The 23,499-nt window shown below is 43.2% G+C and overlaps 1 protein-coding gene across 2 annotated transcripts in view; it reads right to left on the bottom strand.

Moving 5' to 3' along the window:
* The window catches only part of RPN2 (ribophorin II), a 226,049-nt gene that overhangs the window by 74,158 nt on the left and 128,392 nt on the right, over positions 1 to 23,499 (bottom strand). For both annotated transcript variants that reach the window (XM_078652111.1, XM_078652112.1), the window contains exon 9: positions 7,379 to 7,484. In XM_078652111.1, coding sequence (XP_078508237.1) covers positions 7,379 to 7,484 — 106 coding nt within the window. The remainder of the gene's footprint in view (positions 1 to 7,378; positions 7,485 to 23,499) is intronic.

Below are 23,499 nucleotides of genomic sequence, written 5' to 3'. Positions count from 1 at the left end.
ATACAGACTTTTCTAAGTGGTAATGGTAATCAAAATGAAATTTAATGAAAATACAAGCATGAGAAAAACCACACTGCAATGTGCGGAAGAAATAGATTTCCGATGGGGTGTAGAATAATATAGTAATTTTTCTAAACTTCATTTAAACCGAAAATAATCACTACTTATCACCAGGTAAGCACAGGGAGAGGAGAGGCCCTTGTTACTCGAGGAATATCAGGAAATATAGAACACTGAGTTTTGAATCTGAAAGATGTAGAATAGGTCTCCATTTTTTCGTGGCTGTAGTTTGGCCCTCCATGCGAAGGTTTAGGTGTTTACTGGCAAAGCATGCAGCAATTAATTTTATAATACAATCTTGAAGGCCTTCACTCTGGTGAGGGAACATAAACCTTGATTAAGAGATTTATGGGGGGAAATGGTTTCATCAGCAGCTCTTTCACCTTACAATATTGTCTTTCCCAAGAGCACCAGAGATGGAACAAAGGAGAGGCTGAATAATTATGTCTCAACACTTTCTATAAATTAGGGGCTCTTTGGATGGAGAGGCATCCCTGGAATGAGAGTGAATGGTTACAAGCAATCCCACTTTCACCATGCACAATCCATTTTCTGCGTTCTTATGTAGCATTGTCTTAAGATGATGTTACTATATTTTAAAAACCTAGTTTCAGATAGAAGCATAAACGTACAGAGCTACAAAAGGACTTTACATAAATAATGTAATGAGTAGTACAAAAGTTAGCATGGTAGTAATAGGCTGATCTTTTCTGTAGATCAGACTATATTATATGTAATACTTTAGAGAGTCTATTAAAGATCTTTGAGAGTCTATTGGAGATTTTTGAGACTCATAGGTGACCAGTATCTTAATAAATATGATTCAACTGAATTTTGAGGTTATCTAAGATTTATAAACTTTGTGGCTTAACCCCTACCATAAATTGGTCTTGCCAAGTCTGCGCGTTAAAAAAGCCTTAGTTTCTCGCACTTTTGAAATGGCAGAATAGGAGTGAAACTACTCAAAAATCACTTTTTTAAGACATATATACTGTAGTATATATTATACATATACATGTAGTATATACTACAAGCAATATTAAATACATGGTGTCTAAACCTCTTACTAGCGTTTTGTACACCAATTAATAGCTTTTAATATCGACTACAGATTCAAAAAATTTACTCCCCAAACAGAAAAATAAGATTTTGTCTATGACTATCATTTTGGCGGAGGAACGCTTGGGAGGGCTATTGCTTTCACATGCACACATTGAAAGGGAGGAAAATAGGTTCTCTGAATAGACCTGGGTTAAGGGATCACTGGAGGTGATATACTTTCTTATGGCATGCAGACTGTTAACTCAGCAAAGTGCAATATTTAAGTACAACCTATCTAGCCAGATTCAAAGAACTTCTGTTTAGGTGAATGAAGAAAAGGGCCACTCAGCTATATTGCTACTATTGAACAGTCCGGCTCATCTGAGAAGCTGACTCAAGAAACTCCCATTTCTTCATCACCAATGATAAGATAACGTCTGATTTTCAAGAACATTCTTTTAAAAGTTTAGGCATTCTCAAAACTGATGCAATTTTGCAAGCTGATTCTTTAATTAATGGAACAATTTGTTTTGTTAAGTATCCCATTTGGTATTTAATGGTAATTAAGGTTTCATTGTAATAAAATATTTTTAAATTTGTATGGCTTTTGCTTATTTATTTGTCTACCGCACAGATGCCTCTACACTGCATTCCTACTAAAAAACGTAATTGTTTCTTCTGCAGCAAATGTTTAAACTGCGCAAGATTACATCACTTTAAGAAAGCTTGACCTATGCTTGCTAGAAAGGCAGCAGAAATCAATGCCCAAGATATGGCAAATGTTCAGGAAAAACCACAAACTACTTTTGCACAATCCTTTTTTGTGCACAGGAACGATAATGCAGAACTGATGCTGTTGGCACCACCATTTCCGGTAATCAGGAAAGCTGCTGCAGGACAGCAGTCAAGACCACTGGGAAACCGATGCTGCCGAAGAACATGTCAGCGTATCCTTTCATTATGAGAGTGACTCAATGAAATCTTGTACTAGAATTTAAGAGGTGCTGCAGAAGAGTCAGCGAGTATCTTTGCAGACATGGTACTGAATTCCTTAGAGTTTTGCAGGAGAAGGCTTATGCTTTAGCATAAAATGTGTCCTGGGAGCAGTAGTGAAATTTTAGGAGACGCACTGGTAAAGCTAAAAGAGTAGTGAAGAGACATGCTGGCTCGAACCTGGAACGGTGAAGAACTGCTGGTTAAAGGCTTCGTGCAAAGGTTGTGGCAGCATCTTAGTAAGATGAGCATTTTGCATGGTCAGTCATTGCCAGAGCACAGGTTCAGCAAGCATTTGTGGTATACGGGCCGGCACCAGCAGAAGGTTAAAAACATCAGCATCAAGAGACTCTGTGGGGTAGGGTGCATTTTATAAATGTTGTTAATCAATTAATAGTAATATATATTCAGGACTGGGGTATTGCACCAATAGTAGGAGTTAAACTTCTGCTTTAACGGAGGAGTAGGCTTTTCAACAAAAGTGCTGGATTTGATTTCCACCTCGTCAAATTTATTGACAGTTAATCAAAACCATTACACACAGGGCAACAGGACACATAGCACATTACTAGAAGGTATGACGGTGAAAAAGTGTGAACAGCCTCTATAAACTAAAATAAGATATTATTAAAGCATTTAAAAAAAAGAAACTTCAAAGTGCAAAACTTTAAACGCTAAAGTGGTGCTAGTGTTTGAGCACTCAGATATCATGTGCAGTAGGCATTCCAAACTGATTAGTTATATAAAGTGAGAAAGTGCTAAACATTCTTAGAAATATTGTACATAAGAGATTTCGAAAAAGTTTATAAAGTGCTTTATGCCAAAAAGAGGCCATGTTTGCACTTGCAGCCACATGTTCAGGTCAATGTTAATGCTCAGAATGTGTTCTCTTTCCAAAAGGTTTAGGAGTTTTAAATGGCAGGATCCAAACTGATGATGGTGCTAAAGATGTCTCATGAACTCCTAAAATACGATTAATATCAATTTTGAAACAATAAAACCAAAATTGGCTCTGAGCAAAAACAGACGACATAAGCCCTTGCTGCCTGTTTTTAAGATCAATTTTCTAACACAAGGCAAAGTGGGCTCATGCTCAATTAACCTGTATAAGGGTGATTCAGCATGGTTCATGAATTTGTAAACCTAGTCACCATGAGTGGATGGTCTCTTTCAAACAGGAAGTGATAGAGTAGTGACAGGTCAAGTTATTAAACTAGTTAGAGGGAAGACACACACCACTATGGTTCAGTAGCCCTATGTCATTGGAATACTGGAGTGAAGTGATGCGCCTGGAGCCGTCTTTGTTTCGATATAATTCTGCAGCATCAAGTTGTGAACTGAAGTCTGTAATAAATACAACAAAAATGGTGAGGAGCAAGTACGCATATCCTTGTTTGAAGCATACGTCTGGAGATCTTCATAAAATCACACTGATTTGTGCCCAGCTGAACCTTAACTCTGGAATCAAAGAAAAGCAGCTGGATGGAGTGAAGGAGGAGTGAGAGGATATAATAGAAGGGTAGTTTTTTCCACAGATGGTTTCGGTTGAAATGGTCGAAAGCCGTGTTAAAGTCAACAAAGCAAGTGTGCAATACAACTTTCTTGTTTATAGTCTTCTCAGTCAGCTGGAAAGCGACAGACACCAAGTTATCTTTGGTACTTGCCGTGGCTTGAAAGCCGGATTGATTGAATGGTATCAAATTGAAGTTTGGAGCCCAAGCCTCCAAATCCTTCAGCAACAGGTTAGTCAAATACGTAGACGTGACATCCAGCCACGATATTAACCTATGGCTGCTTGCATTTGAGGCAGAGCCTTGAATAAGGGCTGTAATACTGAGCAGTGTCAGGAATCCGGGACGGTCACTGAGCTTAGACAATATGACAATAGACTGAGTTAACCTTACAGCCCAGAGCTTAATGTCAATTCCATTTGTGGAGCATACAGACTAAAGACTCAAAGGCTATAAAACCAAATAATAATAAAGAAAAATTAATTGGAGGTCATCGACAATGGGCGAGATGGGCAGTAAGAATATTACGAAATTTTATTAATTGTTAAAAAAAAATGATACTGTGAAACTTTTATGGTTCTTTGAACCGAAACAAAGTTATTCTTGATTTGAATATTACGAAATTAAGAACGTTTTCTGTCTAATGGATACAAACTCGTAGATAACTAACATGAGGCAGTCTCATAGCCCCTTTGAAGAAAGGTTGATGGCACAAGTGCTGCGAATTAAACCAAAAGGGATTGGAGGAACACCCTGAACAGACAGAAGTAATTGTTCATTTGCATCCAGACAGTAAAGCTTTGAAAATGACCTAATTATATCCTTGTAACAGTTCTTGCAAGAATTGAATGTTCCCTTCATTAATTAGCAAACTTGCCTCCTCTCACAGTGCCACTGAAATGTAATGAGGGTCGTTAGTTTAGATCGCACGTTTCCTCAGTAATTTTCCATAAAACTACCACTGTGGGGAAAACTTTCACTGTATTTCCTTCGGGTGCTTTGGAGCGCATTGGGTGGCTAGAAAGGGCAGCACAGATTTTCCCAACAGGTGTTGCCCATGGAAATAGATCCTGTTCGTGTTTTCCTGTTTCCAATGGAGTAAAAATGGATTGGTCAGCAATTCTGCTATATGTGCCTTAAACTATTTCGAATTTTATAATGCACTATTTGACACGTAGTTATGTGTTTTTATTAAAATATAATAAAGAGACAATGTTACATTTGGCACTTTTTCAAGATTCTCACGTCATGTGCTTAGGTTTAAATATTCAACGCTTCCCCGTTGCCAGATAGGTTTCCTATCCAGGTCGCTCAGTCTGGCTTCAAATATTTGGGGATCTTTATCACGCTTGACCCCTCACTTAGGTTTGAGCGTAATCTTCTCCCCCCGCTTCTTAGACTGCGGCTGGATGTGGCTCGCTGGCGTAAGCTGCCCCTATCTCCTTTGGGCAGGGCTGCCCTTTTCAAAATGATGTCTTTGCCGCGATTTCTATACGCACTTCAGAATTACTATGATGACGTGCCCGCTACCTATTTCCGAGGGATTGAGTGTCTCCAGAGGCAGCTGATTTGGGACGGGCGCCCGCGTATTGCCCTGGCGTTTCCACCATCCCTTGGTATGACGGGGGCATGGCGCTCCCCGATATCAAAAGATATTATTGGGCGACCCAATTGTCCGCCATTAATCACGCGACGTATTCCCCTGGTCGGGATCCGGCCTTTGAAATGGATAGACTCCAGCTGCCGGGAGGGGATTTCAATAGAGCGCTTTATTCCAGGTCGGCTGGGCGACATCTTGTGGGCCCGTCCAGGATTGCAGTCAGCGTGTGGCGCGCCGCGAATGTGAGTTTGGGCTGGGAAAATCGACTGACACTGGCGACTCCACTATATGCTTCTGAGCGTTTGGGAGGTCTCTGGTCTACTAAGGGCTTTGAACGTTGGGATATGATTGGAATATGTAGAGTGGGTGATGTCTGTGTAAATGGTAGAGTGAAGTCCTTTGAGGCGCTTCGGACCGAATATGACTTGAGTGATAGGGAATTTTTCCGATATCTGCAGGTCCGACATGCCCTGGCCTCTGTTTTGACTCCTGGTGTGACCCTCCCCGACTCCTCCCCCCTCGAGGATCGCATTCTGGATGGCCACCTTCCCGATAGCACTATCTCCTTGATTTACAAGAAGCTGATCAATAATCGCGCCGACTTGCTTATCCGACTTAGGGAGGTTTGGGTCGGCGACGGGCTGGAATTAGATGACGAGGATTGGCAGTCGGCACTCTCTTCCCCGAAAGAGGTCGCAATCCCCGCCCGCCTCCGTTTGGTTCAGCTTAAGATCCTCCACCGGGTGTATGTTACTGGTCCGCGTCTGGTTGCGATGGGTTTTTCCCCGGATGGTCTGTGCAAACGTGGATGTGGAATGAGTGCGTCATTTCTGCATATTATTTGGGAGTGCCCGCGGGTGGCGGCCTACTGGACTGAGGTGCTTGCGGTGATGACTGTGGTGACTGGAATTGCCCTACGGCCTGAGGCCCGACGATGCCTGTTGAATGTGTGGGAACCCACCGACTATTCTGTGGCCCAGACTAGATGGGTGACCTTGGGATATATGGTTGCAAAGCGTGATATTGCGCAACGCTGGGGTGCATCTAAGCCTCCCGACGTTTCGGTGTGGGAGGACAACATGGACTGGTCCATGTTCCGTGAGAGGACCGTCTATGTAGCTAGGGGCAGACCCAGGGCGTGGACGAAGATTTGGAGTCAGTGAAACTAATATCGTGGGAGTATTTGTACTCCCCCCTTGATTGACACTCCCGATGTTACCCTTTCCCCCTAGGCTGATGTTCCCGAAAGTTCTTATGCTGTTCTATGATTTGCCTATCCTCCCCGCTGTCCCCCCCCCCCCCCCCCGCACCTTGCCGTGTTCCATTGATTGTGATTTAGTGTACCTGATTAGTGGATCCCCTCCGCCTTCTGGGCTGACTTTGATTAGTATGCATTCGCCTTTTTCTAGTTTGTTGTTTTTTTATGTATATAAAACAGAAAATTGTTATGTCCTGTTCTGTATTTGAGTAATGTATGGTATTTGCTCTGTGCCTGACCACGGAAGTGATCGTGTCTTTTTACGTGATGCCTTGATTTTAGCGGCCGGCCTGTGTGGTTGTAGGCCCATCCTTGTACTCCTTACTCGATTGCTCAATAAAAATCCTTTAAAAAAAAAAAAAAATATTCAACGCTTAAAAAATTAAGAACCTATGAAAGAAACTCATACTTTGAGGCAGTTTATATGTTACGTAAATGGAAAAGATACTTTTCTCCCTAAAAAGAACGCACAGACAAAAGAGGACACCAATAGTAGAGTGTAGCATTATGATCTGAACCTGTATGTATATTCATGTATGCAAGTGACAAACTCCCACATATGTGTTGGTCCCAATATCTCTTTAATGAACAAATTCTTCAGATTTTAAAAGGCTTTCAAGTCGCTGACATTGGCCCTTAAATGGTAGGAATCCTACAGACAAGAGGAGTGCTAGATGACCTATAAGAGAGCAAATCTCGAAAAATGTAGCAGGAGACGGCATGAAGTACTATAAAACAGAACAAAATATGATTGTGTCAGAGTGACATCAGGGATTGGTACTAGACATGGAAATAGAATTCACTAAATAAGAGGATCTCCTAGAATACAACCGAACCTCTAGATTTGTACAAGCAGTTACTTTTTATATCAGAAGACACTTTCCAAATAAGCATCACTCCGACAATCCCACCTACCTCCACTTGGCTTGCAATGTATCTGTTGTCACCCTCTACGCTCAGTGAAAAGTCGTAATATCCACTGGTAGGCTTGGCATCCATGAAGTTGATTTCAAAGACATCCCTGAAAGAATGACAAATGATGAGAGGATGAGAAAAGTGTGCAGACAAGCAAGACGTGTAAAGTTTAACGTGTCCCACGTAAATTCTGGACAGTGCTAAATATTTTGCATCTTCAGATACATTAAAGTGAATCAGAAAGCATATGACGAGCTCTGTAATCACAGACGCCTGTAGAAGCAACATATTAAAACTCAGCTTATTAAGTCCCAATGGTACTGCCAAACTCTTAACATGCGGAAGCGAAAGGATTGACAGACGCAAGTGGTCTGAAAGGAACCCAACAACTGGCACGGTGCCTTCAAGCATATGAGAACATCAATTAAAAAACATTAAGGTAGGCTAGATGCCAACTTTTAAAGTAATACGATTTTCTTCAGATCTTTTCAACATGCAATTATCTAGCCGAATAATCTGCTACAATGGAAATCAGCCACAATATCAATGATCACTGTTACAGCAGGTTTACAGTCAAAGATAAGCGTGAGTTCCACTGCTGCAATTCACTGCAAGTGAGTGGAGAACAAAGGTGAAAAACTATTTGAAGAATCATTTGACAAGGTTCAAAACATTTAACAATTCTGCAGTATGTGGAAGCCTCGCATCCAAGGGCTGCTCTAAAGAACCCTTGGTTGCTGCTCTATCGTAGTTTGCATAGCAATTAATTTTTTTTTATTTCAAAGAGGTTGCACTTTTATAAGATAGCTAGATGATGGATTCCATAAGGTGCAGGGTTATTCTGCTAGCAGAGGAATCTGTGGGTGATTCAACCCGATTTGAGCTGGTTTTGACTGAAAATGGTAGCCAACAGAGCTTACTTGGGCCTGTGACAATAGGCATTTCTTTTCTCAAGAAAGTTTCAAGATCATCCAGTGACCTTACAACAGCAGAAATAACACCTTTTCTGAGGTAAGGAAAACAGGGCTTAGAAACCCCCTGAAATGTTCTGTGATTCTCTCAGCTCAAGCTGGAAAAAACAGAACTACCGGGCTCCAGAAATTGCCAGTAGCAAGCATGATGGGATAGGGAAGACTATTGGATTTATAAAGGGACAGTATTCTAATTCCTTAAGTAGATCTACGGACTATCTGGCTACATGTTTTTCTGCTATGTTAGTACAGCAGCAGAAGTTATGCTGCAAAGAGATGATCATTTCTACAAGTGTTATGTCAGTGTCTTTAGTATTCTAAATAAATGTGATAGGAAAACATTTTAAATGTGATAGACTGTAGTGATTTCGACTTCACTGATAGCACTTTTTCAGTTCAACAATCAGTGGTTAATGGTTCTATGTATTAGCAAATTATATCATTATGTATGCATATTGTGGGAGTGAATCTTTTCTCATGCAAGTATGTCTTGCATGTATGCGCAAGACATGCCTACAAATCCGTAATCTGTGTGGCTGCTGGTTGGAATGTTGGATGTGGACAACTGATCATGTGCACTGCGGAAGCAGCTCACTGCGCTTGAGCCCTCCCTGCTGCGTGTGTCCTAGGATATACCTGTCGCGATTGTGCGCGGAATCAAACTCCTGCCTGCCAGGGGGCCAATCCACAACATACCTGGGCTGTGCGATTTTGTGTTGTGACATTGCTCTGATGATTGCAACAATCGGGGGCAGCCCTGTAACCCAAACCTGGGGCTAATGAACCGTATAAACGCTACAATGGTTCAGGTTTCTAGTTTTAAGAAAATAGAAATGTATGACTTCAAGAGAAATATTTTGACCAATCACATGACAAAAGAACAAAAAACCCACAAACAATGGTCAACAAATATATAGTTTTTCTTTAGTTTAAATATACAAAATTACACACGGTGCTCACAGGCTTACACAAACACATGACATTAACAACGGACAAACTATAGTGTAAACATAAATGGCAAAAAAAAGGAAAATTATACACAACAAGTTTTGTGGGATCACAAAGACACAATAAACTTAATGCTTCCTCTTATTTTTTTTTACCAAGAATGCGTCTACAACGTTTTTACCTCATTAAATTTGACAAGTCATCATCAGGACAAAGACAATTAAAGAGCAACCACCAAAGGTTCGGGCAGAAACAATAACATCCTAAACGTCAATGGACGCACGCCATGCGCACGCTCTGTTCCAAAATATCTTATAATTTGCGCAAGACCACAAAGAATTTAATGTGGCTTGAGGGTTAACACGATCGCCAATTACTTAGTACTGTCCGAATTTAATCCACGAGTTATTTACGATAGTTGTGTCCCAGTCCATGCGTCTCGCCAGTACACTTCAAATGACGTGAGGCAGAGAGACAGTGGCACCTCAGGTGTGGCAGCGAGGGTTGAGCAGAGCCGCAGGGTCCCAGAAACCTTTAATGGGTAATTAAATGGGTTTTTTAAACAGATTCTGAAATCTCACTATTCCTCCCTCAATTGAGAACCTAACTGGGGGTCATTCGCTAAAAGTGCTTGCAAGAGCGTACAACCTTGTGAACCAGCAAACTAGCGAACCAGCAAATGGAAGAGACTGGGAACAACGTTTGAGTAATTCACCCACTCGAGCTGCTGGGAATTAATCACCAGCTATGGTAATCTACAAATAATATATGTAATTATTCAACTGCCTGCCACCATTTGTACAGGCAGATCATTCATAATCGAAATAGACACTCAAGTAAATATAAAGTTGCTTGCATGCACTAAACTGCCACCATAAATGTAATGTAGAAACCTCAAAACGGCCGACAATAGGTCATGGGGCATATCCCATGCATAATAAAAGGGCATGACAAAAAGAGTGAGCAGGGGAAACGTACAAGCAGAGGACAAGCTACGCAACACAAATGAGATATTGTGCAAAAAACCTTGCTCAGCCCTTATTTAACCTGTTCAAGCTATAAAAATTGTACAATGCCATGGCCCCACATACTCAGTCTCACAAGAGCCCAAGTGTTGATGCACTTAGCCTTCAAACGAGAAATGCGAGGTTATTTGACAACCAATTTAAATGAAACTACAAGCACCAGTTACCTGAGATTTTATCTTCACCACCTGCAAATCATAATGATGGAGTATGTTCAAGGGGACTCCAAGAAAATGCTCATCTTCAACTTTCTAACCAGAGTTTTGACTCCATGTACATAACGGGTAACAGATGAGGACCTTCTAGAATCTAGTACTCTAGATTTTCTACACGCACTTGAAGACAACATTAATACCGAAAACGACAAAGTTCAAAATGAATCGGGGAATTGGTATGAGTTCTCTGCAGAGGTAAACACGACGATACCTGCACTTTGTAGACAAACCCTTATTTTCGAAAAACAACTAACTGTACACTAAAAGTGGAAACTTCACTGGCCGCCATAGATGAAAAGTTCAAAATGAAATACATTTATACATCGTGAGCAATAAGAGGACCACATGATCACTGCTGTATGCCCATGTTCACTGATAGAAAGCTTGCAAACTGCAATTATTCTGCAAAGAATGGCACACAGCTGTGGGAAGAATTCGATGATCAACCAATCCTTCTGCAATCCAGTGAATCCGTATAAACCCGCATTGGGTTCTGTAGGAAACTGGGCTTTTGTTGGAGTCGTCCCCCCCCCCCCCAACACACACACACTTTTTGCCCTTTTTTTTAGCTACTAGATGGTGATTTTAAACTCACAGTGCACTGAGGCCTGCTAACCAGACCTCACTGCCAGTGATCCTTCCCTAAAACAAGGTAAATTTTATTTTTTCTACAACTGGCTACAGATGTTAGCACTCTTGTAAGTCCCTAGTAAATGGTACTCCAGGTACCTAGGACATGGGTACCTAAGGGCTGCAGCATATCTTGTGCCACCCTAAGGGACCCACGTACCCAATTCCACAGAGACTGCCATTGCAGGGTGCGTGACACGGTGCAAATCAGGAGTGAAAACACAACATGACTCTCCTGTGTGTCATCCCAAAGTCAATGCATTTAATATATGCAAGTCACCCCTACTGTAGGTCTTTGAGGCTTAAGGCAGGATGCATTATATTTTATATGAGGATATTTCTGCATGAGCGGATATGCCCCTGTGATGTCTAGTTCTATTACTAGATATTGCAAGGGATCAAGGAAGCTATTTTAAAAGCATGTGCTGGACACTGGTGAAAACGAGTTCCCTCAGTTACATGATTGCTTTACTGAAAGTAGGGATGTTTCGTACCAAACATTTCGTATTAATGAACCCAAACTGATGCCAGTGTTGGATTTATTAATACATGCACACAGAGGGCACATTAGAAGTGCCCCCGGACAACCTACCAGCTTCTGGTGTTGACCGACTGGTTCTTGCCAGTCTGCCGTTCGAGACGAGTCCCTCCCCTCCCCCCAAAAGTGTGAAGGCCTTTATTCTAAAGTAGTCAGAAAGAAAGCCTGCTTGCATGGGAGCACAGCCTCCTACAGGATGACCTGCTGATTGGCATACCAAGGCAGGGGAGCTTCAAAGAAGCCACTGCCTCTGAAATGAGAGTCTGGCTTTCCTCACAGGGGATGAAACCGACCCTCTTTGTTCAGAGCACTTTGGCACCTGGACAGGTGGGGAAATTAGCATGTCAGGGAGGCATGCCCACTTCAAGGCGCCTACCTACCACCCCTAAGGTGGGCTACCTGAAGTGAACACACTTTTTCCCAGCTGGCCATCTTGATGATTGCAAACTTAGGGAATCTGGGACAGGGTTTTGCCCACTTCCCACCAAAAATGGTCATTTGGGGGCGTAGTGACCCCAGGGGTAAATACCCAGTGGCTACTAACCCTCACTCCCCTTAACGCCCCAAAATTGAGTATTTAGGAGACCCCCTGATACCAGATTCATATTCTGATTGATCAAGAGAAGGAGTGGACATAGAAGGGTCCTGCCACGAGAACCGAGGACCCATGACCGACTTGGCACCAATCCGGCCAGCCTCACTGCTGCCCCCAACAATCGTGGAAGAAGCAGACTCGTCCTGCCGCTGTGCAGTCTCCAAGAAACCCGGAGGGATGATATTGCTTCGCCAATTGCCAGAAGAAACTCCCTTGAAGTAGACAAGCTACTCCCCGGCAGCTGTAGGCACCCAAGAAAGAAGGAAGGTTCGGTCCACCGAGTTGCTGCACACTGGCCAGCCCAACGCAGCAGCTCCTCAGGAAGAGGACCTTGGGCTCCTAAAGATCAGATCTGACTTTCCATAAAGTGGGAGGACTCCGGACCAATCGGAGCTGCACAGGACCAATGCCCGGGTACCAGACCCCTTGCAGCAACCAAGGCTTGTTGTGTCCAGTACGGACACCAAGGCAGAGGAAGACCGACCTGCACGGCGGAGGCCTTCAGGGATAGGGAGACCCACTTTGAGAGTGGCCCAGCTGTCCTGTTTGCTCCTCCTGCAAAACAAAGACCAAGATGCGAGTGTGGAACTGGCGCCACCTGAAGCCTCAAATCAACTATGCACCCCGCTCCAAGGCCCGAGTCCAAGGGAGAAGATGGTGCCAAAGGGGCGCCCAGATCCACAAGAGCTAAGCCTACGCTAGAGTTTGCCTAGACTGGGCTTCCAGTCGCCGCCTGCACCCTCTCTCTGCAGGACCCCTCAAACGGCAAGAGACTTCTACACCAGAATCAGACGTCAAAAGATACCACTGCACCGAGCCCCACAGCCCAAGGAGAAGTGGACCAGAGGCTTCCCCACATGCCAAATGGTTTCAAGGGTCGAGCCCCATGGGTTCTCCCGGACTGCCGCCCCAATCCCTGCTTGCAGCCTCTTTGTAACCAGACCATTCTCCCATTGAAGGGCATGGGACACCCGGCGCCATGACACACCTATGCACCTGGACGCCCCAGAACCCCTGAAGTCACCTGATGCGGTATTATTGGACCTAGCCCCATACTCACCGCAAGTCCAGAAGAACAGTCTTGTGAGTCTCTGACAAGTATTCGAATGAAATTCATGTTTTTCCTCCATAGGATAACATTGCCAATCCAGAAAATGGAGTGTCCATTTGTTAAAACCATAAAAATTCATAACTCGAAACGTACTTACCCGATTCCGATGACCCTGGTATCTAAATTTATTTAAAAGTATGTGGTATTTTTATAAACTGGTGTTAGTTTTCTTTACTGGGTGTCTGTCTCATTTACTGCCTTTGTGTGTGTAATAAATGCCTAGCACTACACTCTGATAGGCCTAATTGCTCACCCACAATATCACAAAGGAGAGCATATGGGGTGTCATTTGAGCCTCTAATTCCTTTGGGGTATGACTGGACTCTCTGCAGAGTGTACCTCATTTTGGTGCACTATATAGAGAGCCAGCTTCCTATAAGCTCCCTTGCCCAGTAGCAAGATCCAGCCATGAGGACCGAAGCACTCCTGCAAAATCCACCTAACAAGGTAACGGATACCTAAACAAATGACTTAGCTCCACCAACGCTGAACTGTGCAAAGGCTCCAATCAACTCAAGGATAGAGCAGAATAAAGGTGGCTATGCCTGGTGTGTGCGCATCCATCAATTACATTGGGCAGTGAGATCTATAACCAATTTCACAAACAAAACATCTCTACACTGTTTTTGGGGCCCTTCTCGCTTGGTGGCACATGGACACATGGTTGGATATATAACAAAGGTTTAAAAAATCTAAGTGCTAATTGGGACCTATGGTTTTGCAGCCATGAAAAAGTCCCGGTGGACGAAACATGTGTTGGCTGCTTCTTGTTGGAATATAACATGTAAAGACCGGTCTATGAATTAACAAGCATTTACAATGCAATAGGTCTCGCATTATTAAAGTTTGAGCTATTGGCCTTGTAAATGACAATGCCTTTTATTCTTTTGCATCGGTGCGTAAAAAAGCACTTTGTACTTATAGTCCATGCTTATGAGAAGCAAGGCTGTCAGTCTCTTTTACTGCCAGCCTTGCTCATCGTAAGCAAGGACTATACGTTCAAAGTGCGTGTTGATGCACCGATTGCAGGTTTTAAAAACAATAAATAAAAGGCATTGTCATTTACCATGCCAATAGCTCAAACTTTAATAATGAGACCTATTGCATTGTAAATGCTTGTTTTTGTATATCTCTGAGACAAATAGCAGAATTTATATTTTAGTTGGCTTCTTCCCAAATTTTGCAGGAGAGCCATATTTATTTTTCTTTATTTGAAGAATTTTATATAGCGCTGACTAGACCCGGAGGTATCAGAGCACTTTAAATGGAAGTCTTTTAAATGCTGGCGTTTAAAGTCTCCCTTTATGATTATTGGCGTACAAGTCCCAGCATGCTTAGTGCTGTAAGCTGCATTACCAGAAGTGTCTCAGAGTAGTCCTCATGACATGGGAGCACTTGACAGCTTCTGTCCATCTTGGACAGGATCCGTACTTACACCCTTCCCCTGGACCTGACACCCCACCCTCCTACTCGGCGGCCAGATGGCAGGGCCCAGCGGTAGCCCGCACATTTGCTGCCCATTCCCCGCCGAGGCCGATCAGAGGAGGAGCCCAGAGGGAAGGGGAGTGCTCGCCGGCCCAGCACATGCTTCGGCAGCTCCTATTTCTCTGAGCTCGCGATGGAAAATGTCCAAAGTGTGCTGAGCCGGAGCGGGGGACGGGGGCACGCTGAGGAGAGCGGTGGGCTGAGGCAGAGCAGGACAGGGGCTGGCCCGGGCTATCTCCTGCACCTTCAGAGAGCTGAGCTGCCGTGGACCACGAGCACACAGGGAGCTCTCGGAATGCGCCGAGAGTGGAACCAGCAGCGCACTCTCCTCCAAAACTTTTATTTTCAGCACACATCTCACCATTGACATTTTGTTCGAATGACTGCAAACCCATATCCCCCATCATTAATTAGAAGGAACAGATACTTTGAACCTTCGTGCAAAGCCCCTTGTGATTAACAACTCAACGCAAACTACAAACTAGTGGTGCGCGCGCACCACAGAGGAGCGGGGGGGAGGGAGCACGGCAGCGAGGCTAACGTGGAGTGACGGCCGCCGCCGCGCTGTGATTGGCCAGCGCCCGCCCGGAAGAAGACGGGACGTCCTCCCGCAGCCAGGGGCTCCCGTGGAGTGTGGAGAGCCCGGGCCGCCAGCCGAAAGGAGACACAGCTTTGCGGGGCTCCCATGTACTGGAGGGATCCCCGGCAGAGGAACCAGCAAGCATTGTTGGACAGCGGAGGGGGCGCGAGGCACATTGTCGGTGCTTGCCCCCACCGCGAGAGCCACAGACGTCCTGCCGCCGTCAAAGGAGCCCCCCCCTTGCAGCCGGTGAGTGTTTAAAGGCGGGGGGGGGGGGGGAACAAGCGCTCGCATCATCTCCCGGGGGACCACTAACTATTAGGAGAGGTGCGACAGAGGCGGTGAGGCTCTTTAGGCGGGAGGGCACGATCACGCCCGTGCTGAGAGAGACAGGAGATGTTGAACGAGCGCGCGACCTGATCGGATTACGGCAGGCGGCGCGTGCACATCTCTTGTCCTTCCCTGTACCTCCTTGTTAGGAAAAACGATTGCAATAGAGTCTTGCAGCGCCGATCGGTTCGCAGGTGCAATACCTAAAAAGGAAGAATTTATCCACATATACGGCTAAATTGGACTTTCATATCAAGGACTAGAAAGAAACTACAGTGAGTGCCCTTCTGTGCCATTGCTTGTATACAACTCAAGGATAGATGTGCCTCTGCAAGGTCTACCCCTCAAGCATACGAGTCCGGAAAAACAATTCAGCCTCCCAGGCACTAAAAAGTAGTCGGGAGAGTGACACTTATTGAGAGTCTTGCACAAGAATCCCTTAAGGGAGATGGCACGAAATCAGAGGATGCAGCATCTCCAGGTGACAAGAAAGATTTCCCCATATATCAAAAAACAATTTTCTAAAAGATTAAGAAAACTAAACAGAAAAGTTGAGTTTGAACGGAAAAAGAGCTAAAAGATGACCCAAAGCGAAATTATATTTCCTTTTTTCCAGAAAAGCTAATAAAGTTACGACAAAGGCCCGACCACATCAGTAACCACAAGTAATTAAGTCAACAATGCTCAAAAACCCTTAATTCTATCATAATACCAATGAAGCACCACAAGTCGGATGGCTACATGAGATGCGAAAAGGGAATCGATAAAGAACTACAACTAAATTCCAAATGACTTTGCATAAGGGCACTACAAACAAGGTTAACTCAATATCCCAAAACCAAGGAGCAATCCATAGCAAAGTGACAAAATGGCGAACTCCCACTTGGAGAAATGGAACTCTGGTCAAAACCATCTGTAACAACTCACACTAGAAAATATGTGAAAACGATCCTGGTAAGGCTAAAAATCAATCAAGTATTGGAATGACAGATAAAACCAAACACAATGCAATTGACTCCCCAAGAATTTCTGTAGAAAAAAAAAAAAACAACCTGGAGACAAACTATAAACCAAGTAGACGAGTGGAAAAATGGACAAACCGTTAAGCAAATTAGAATAAAAAAGAAACACAGAATTTGAATGCAGTACTTCTGAAGAAGCGTCCTGTTAAAAGGTCAAGTGTGAGGAAGACTTTATTAACACCCAAATACACAATTGAAGGGGGCCATATGATTACTTACATCAAAGCAAAATTCTTATATTTATTTATTTTTATTTTATTTTTTAAACTTGTAAGGCGCGACAGCTACCCAAGAAGGATTTACCGGCGCCGAGACAAAGAACAGAGATGGCAGGGGATTACTGGTTAATCACGAATTAATTCTTATAAATTCAATATTAACCCCTTCGATGCTTGTGACGGAACGGTTCCGTCATGAGTGCCGGTTGGGCTGTGCTTATGACGGAACCGTTCCGTCACGGCCCGCCTGTTTTTTAGAACCTTCAGCACAGCGCGAAAATTCGCGCCGCGCTGAAGGTGATACATATACAATTTTTACCTCCTGTGAAAGGTGATAAAGAATTCACCAAAGCAGCTCTAAGATTCAAAAACAAATTTAAGTATGTAATGTCCCAAAAACAAATCTTCGTTGATTGGGATGTCTTAATTTTGGTACCATAATGATCTATTATAGTCCTCATGACAAACCACAGCATTAACAGCCAAATGAAAAAAAAACCTCAAAGAACAAATCCAACTCAAAAGTCCGTTCTGCAAGATCATGAAGCAAAATTCCATAGGAATGGGAAGAGTGTATATTCATTTAAAAGAGGCTGCAAATTAGGAATCCTTGAAGTAGCACTTGGGCCCTCTTAACTTGATTAAGAAAACAAAGAAATCTTGATCAATGTCAACAGTCGGGCAATAGACAATTTATTCATGTTTTGAAACCCACTTGTCTATAACATTTCAGTACTATAAGTATTTTATATGAACAATTGCTTTAAATGTGTCTAAGACCAGACCAGGGTGGGGCCTCTATGAACTCTGCTGAACGTCCGTAACCCTGCTATGCTTGTTAACACCCAGGATTTTACTACATCTGAATGCATTTTTCAATCAAGGTTTGAAGTAAAGTGTATTCCAACATTTCTATAGAAGTCACTTTCTCTATCCTCGCTTTTTCTATAATCCTTGTTACTTTTTCTTTTTCTGACAAAAACCCACGGTTTTCCTATTTGCACTAATGTTTTAGTTTAACAATCATTTAATTTAGGAGAACCATAAGCAACGTAAACCGTGATTGTGTCTATCTTGTAGAAATGAAAAACTTTCTGTGTTCATCCATGGGTTTCACACCTTTTTCCTCTCCAAACTACAAGTAGGGAGAAAATATAAAACTATGAAATACTTACAACCATTTAGAAAACTGCAAAGAGCTGTGGTATAAAAACATTTTTAACACCTTTACTGGTTTCCAAGAACTCAGAAAAGCACACCTTTTGTTGAGGCCACTGCTACAAAACAAACACTTTCTTGCACACCACTTTTTTCACAATTTCCCAAAATGCTACATTAATGCAAATTTGGACTGGATATGTTTTATCGACAAATAAGTCATGAAAGCTCAAACCAGTCCTGCCCAAAATTTCAAAAAGCAGTGGCAAAAACAACAGGTTCACCTTTTTAAGGCAAGTGGCAAGTTATTGGCTTTGTCTGCAAAGTATTGTTTAAAAAAAGAAAACATTTCAAAATACTGGAGGAAAAGCAAGAGCATATCTTTTAGTATTTCAACGGTGTACAATAAATTCAATTTTTACAAATAGCATGGTGTATTTTTGTGCATACTTTTCAATCAAGAAACTTGACAGAATTAAAAAAGAATAACAAAGTGTACGAATTTTAAGGGAAACCCCTTCTATGACTAAAATTAACTTTTCACAGGATTCAGCCATTTGTATCTATTCTAACCCAGGGAGCAGATTTATGGGCCTGCATGACAAGTGTCATGCTAAGTAGACATATTGCATCACTGGCAAGCAGAGAGGAGTGCAGAATATGGCATTACCCCACCGCCATAAAAGCCTGCGTGTGCCAAAGCTTGTGGTTGCCTGCAAAATTTGGAACACAGGAGATAAATAAAAAAATAACCCTTAAAGTCTGCTCTTCAGTCACACCCTGGCATAAATACCCCTGTTGCTGTGCTTTTTACAGGAAACTTGGGAGGGGTGGGCAAGCAACATAGCGTGGGGGCAATAGATATTTGAGGTCCTGAAGAGTCACTAATACTGCAGCCGCAGACAGTGATTATTGTTTCTGCCACTGAGTATTGTTACTGTATGCGGGCAGTGATGCTCATTAATGCTTTAGGCCATCAAGACTCAGTAAAGGTCATGAATACTTAAAGTTAGCAGCCATTCATGCCTGGGGTTATGAAGGCTCTTTGCTAGTGGGCACATTGATCTCTATGAGGGCCACATGTCTAATGATGCTATGGGAATGATTTGAGAGACATTATGAACACTGATGGAAGGTGAATAGTATTGTGATCACTAAACCGCAAAAGATATGGAAAACCTCCTTTAAAGTAGTAACTAAGTTATCCTCAGCTTCCACTCCTGCCTCACAATCACAAGTAAGGTTGGAATTTGGTCTGAATGACCAATCTTGTGCAAGAAAAGGAAACATAATGAAGGTGTGGAACAGAATACAAGCATTTGCAATGCAATAGGTCTCGCAGCATTAAAGTTTGAGCTATTGGCATTGTATATAACAATGTGTTTCATAAATTTGTTATGAAAGTCTGTATTGCTTTAGGAAGATTTTTTGGTAGCTGTTAGTTGTTGCTGAAGGTGGTGGAAGAAAGAGGCATGCGGTAGAATCAATACCAACCTATTTTGGCAGAACCAGAGAAAAACTGTCACTTTCTATCCTACACCTTCCCTGGACCTCCCCTTGCAATTCAGTAGCCCCAGCAAGGCACATACATTTTCTATTAACACATGCCCAGGGCTAACCCCGCTGCTCTCCAGTAACCTTTGAAAGGAAAGAGCAGATGGGCCCATACAATCTCACTCTTTCCCAACATACACCATATTGGCATGTAATACGTCTCCTCCTTTCCTGACTGCTCCACTTCATGATTCACAGGCATGACTTCAACACTCCATTTGTGAGCAACACGAATACCCCAGTCTCTGAGAAGAAAAAGGACCATAGAAAAGACTATATCTGTTTCAAGGCACCCAGCTCTAGGTAAAGCTCAGACACATTTTATGAGGGATCTCTATCTACCTCTGTTGCCTCTCTGATTTGAGCCATATTTAGTACATGTTTTGTTTAGTATCCAACAAGTATTTTCATCCACTTCAGAGGACTTTGACACAAGAAGTTTGTATTATCAGCACCATAAATCCAGTTAGGAGAGCTACCCGATTCTCAAAATACATTATGCTGTATTTTAGCTAATGGAGAGTATGTGGCATTCTGCCCAGAAATGTTGACTTTGGAACTGGGGAACTAGGTTCAAGTCTTGGTGTCAGCTCAACATCCTGTGATTCTGGGCAAAAACAGCTTAATCTTCTTGTGCCAAAATAAATAAAAATGAATGTGATTTTGTGTAATGCAACTGGTGCAAGTTCCTGCTATATAAATCTACAAAACAACAACTCCCTCCCAAAAAAATAAAAGAGTCCTGTTTCTGCTTATGAATCACTTCAAGCAATGTTCTCACATCCTAATAGAACATAAAATGATGGGGATTCATATTGTCCAAAAGCCTTCTCCGGTATCCCGGCCGATCCCTTCTCAGTTCTTACTCTTCTGCAGCGCACACACTAAGGCCCGATACACCCCCCCCCCTGTCATGCCCCTGAAAATTCCCACCAGAGCAGTCGTATATCCCTGGTTTCACATTCATCCTAGATGACGTCCCATTTTGAATTCTCCTAACTCCGAAATAATCCGACGAACAAAGTGCACAGTGCACTTATATGCCTGGTGCTTTTGCAACAGCTCGAACGTTCAAATGGCATGACTCATGCACCAAAGGTGTCATCGCGCAATGTGCCCTCGAGTGCAGTTGGCATGTCCTGCTAATCAACACCGTCACCCCTCCATTGTCACCTCCAATGTCCCTGAAAGGATGCTCTCTTACTACACAAGCAGCTTCCCCCAGTGAGCTAGGGTCCCGGCACAGTACCTGTACGCTGGTTCCCTCTGTTCAAGCACTCCGTGCCCGCTTTTTCGCCGGCTAGGCTTTTCCTAGCTCCTCCTGCCCAGTGAGAACCCTCCCGGCTCATGCACCGCACACCCTCCACACGCACAAGCAGCAAGTCGCTCACCATTCTGCCGCAGCCCCCAGCAGCTGCTCCAGCTCGGAGAAGCGCCCACAAGGGGCGTCACTCCTGCGTGGCTCGGTCTCGCTGTACAGCCTTGCCAATTAGTATGGAAAACCACTAGAGTGCAGGCTGGCGGCCATCTTTAAATTGTATTTATTTGTATTCAGTAAACGGAGAGTAGGTACACTGCATTGAAGGTATACGAATCTAATACTGAATAACGCAATCTCAGCCTTAATGATAATATTGCGAATTACCTTCTTGTTAAAACAGTTATACTGCTAGTTATAATGGTTGAATGATTACTCCAATTTAATTCGCTACAACAATACATTATTAAACTGGTTTTAGAATGGACATTCACCTTTAGTTTAATTTTTATAGAGTAGACGCCAAAAACAGATAATAATGCTGCTTTTAGCATTTCGAAGACAGATTTTATTATAGGTGTACGTTCCACTAAAGATAGGAAGCGGTCTTTGTGTGCCGCCCAAAACGAAACCTGTCGTGGGGCGGGACTTCCGTCTTGGGAAGCCCGCGCCCACGGAGAGAAGCCGCGCCTACGGAGAGAAGCAGTGCTGGTGACGCGGGGCTCCCATGCCCTAGAGAGAGCCCCGCGGTGGCGGCTGAAGACCGGAGTGGCGGTAAGTGGGCAGGCGCTTGGTGCACGTGTGTGTGTGTGCGTGCGTGTGTGTGTGTGTATGCGACAGCGGGTTCTCTGTATGTGTGGATGCGTGCGTCCGTGGGCACTCGTGTGTGTATGTGTGTGTCTCTGTGTGTGCGCATGCGTGTGGGGTGTTGGAGCTTCCCAGGAGACAGCAGCTGAGCGCGCGCGCGTGGCCTGCGCCGATCGCCTTTTGCGAGATGCGGGCGGCCAGGTACTGTCTCCTGGGAAGCAGACCCAGTGACAAAAGATCTCTGGCGAGACAGCGCTTACGCGCTGTAACGCCACGAGACCTAAAAAAATGATTATGACAACGAAATGTCCCGCCTTCTTTGGCAAGAAGTACGCACCAACCGTTCCCTAACTATTTCCGCCTATTTAAACTCCGCAATCAAGGACTATGGTTTAGCTTCTATTTGGAACAACACAGTCAAACAGGAGAGCTTCAAGAAGACAGTAAACAAAATCACGGATTATCTCTCTTTGATAAAGGACAAAGATAATTTCACTAAAAGACACCATGCGTGGCCAATAGTAAATAGTTTTAAGAAAAAGAAGATCCAAACTTATTTGGAAACATCTTGGACCAAAAAAAATAAACAAATCTTTATGAATGCTAGATTTGGTATCTTTCCAGGCTCATGTCATTTGGCACCATGGAACAGACCTGAAGAATTCGGGGCGTGTACGCTTTGTAAATCTGGTCAAGAAAACATCATACACCTAATGTGCCTTTGCCCGAACCTGGAAGTCGAAAGAAAAGCGGTACTTAAGAAATTATTTAATGAACGTGGTATAAGGACCTGTAGACAGGCTCTTATGGCAAGCTTAGATCCCGAAGACCTAACAATTAACTCGGCATTTGTGAAATTTCTTATATTAGCCAAGAAAAAGTTGGACGCTTGTGTTTTATTTTGTGTAACCACTCTCAAGTTGCTTAATGGAATAATTTTATGGGTGAGAGTACTTTTTATTGTTTTATGAGAAGTATTTGTATATAAGCAATGCATTAATATTTAAGTAGTGTATACATTTTTTATCCATATTTTGTAGGATTTTAATTAATCAAACAAATAAATAAACATGAAACACTCCTGCCATCATAGGCGAAAGTTGAAAAGCACAAGGCATTAATGGAATGAGTGTGATGCTCAGTGTTCACTTTCAATGAGTCATGTCTTAAGATGTTAGAGTGAAAAATGATTATCATTGGCAACCGCAAATGGATTTTTCTTATTATGTATTATGATTCTATCAAGAGTCACATTGACTTAATGTGAATGTTTATTTGTTTGATAAGGTTGCAGCCTACTGTTCCTGATATAAGTCATTCAGAGGATGAAGAAATGTGGGCACACAATATTCTCTATACCAGGGGTCTTCAACCAATAGATCACGAGCTTCTGGTAGCTCGCCGACAGCCTGTCAGTAGCTTACTGCCCCATGCCTACTTTTGTACCATGTCATTATCAGTTTGTTTATTTTTAGGCTATTTGGCCTCTTATCTATTCTATCCGCTGTCACACAAAGAAACTGCTTCTATTGGCTTTTAAGCTTAGCCCGGGAGGAGAGGGGCTAAGTAGATGACGTCGGCCTGGCATGAGCAGTGTTAGACTGCCCACAGGAAGCCCCGACACCTGCCTTCTGCTGCCTTGCACTGCCCTTTGATCATGCTCGACTTATGCTGCT

This window comes from Lissotriton helveticus, chromosome 7, assembly GCF_964261635.1.
Source record: "Lissotriton helveticus chromosome 7, aLisHel1.1, whole genome shotgun sequence".
Lineage (NCBI taxonomy): Eukaryota > Metazoa > Chordata > Amphibia > Caudata > Salamandridae > Lissotriton > Lissotriton helveticus.
The sequence above is the reverse complement of the archived record's forward strand: the minus strand, read 5'-3'. Positions and strand labels throughout refer to the sequence as shown.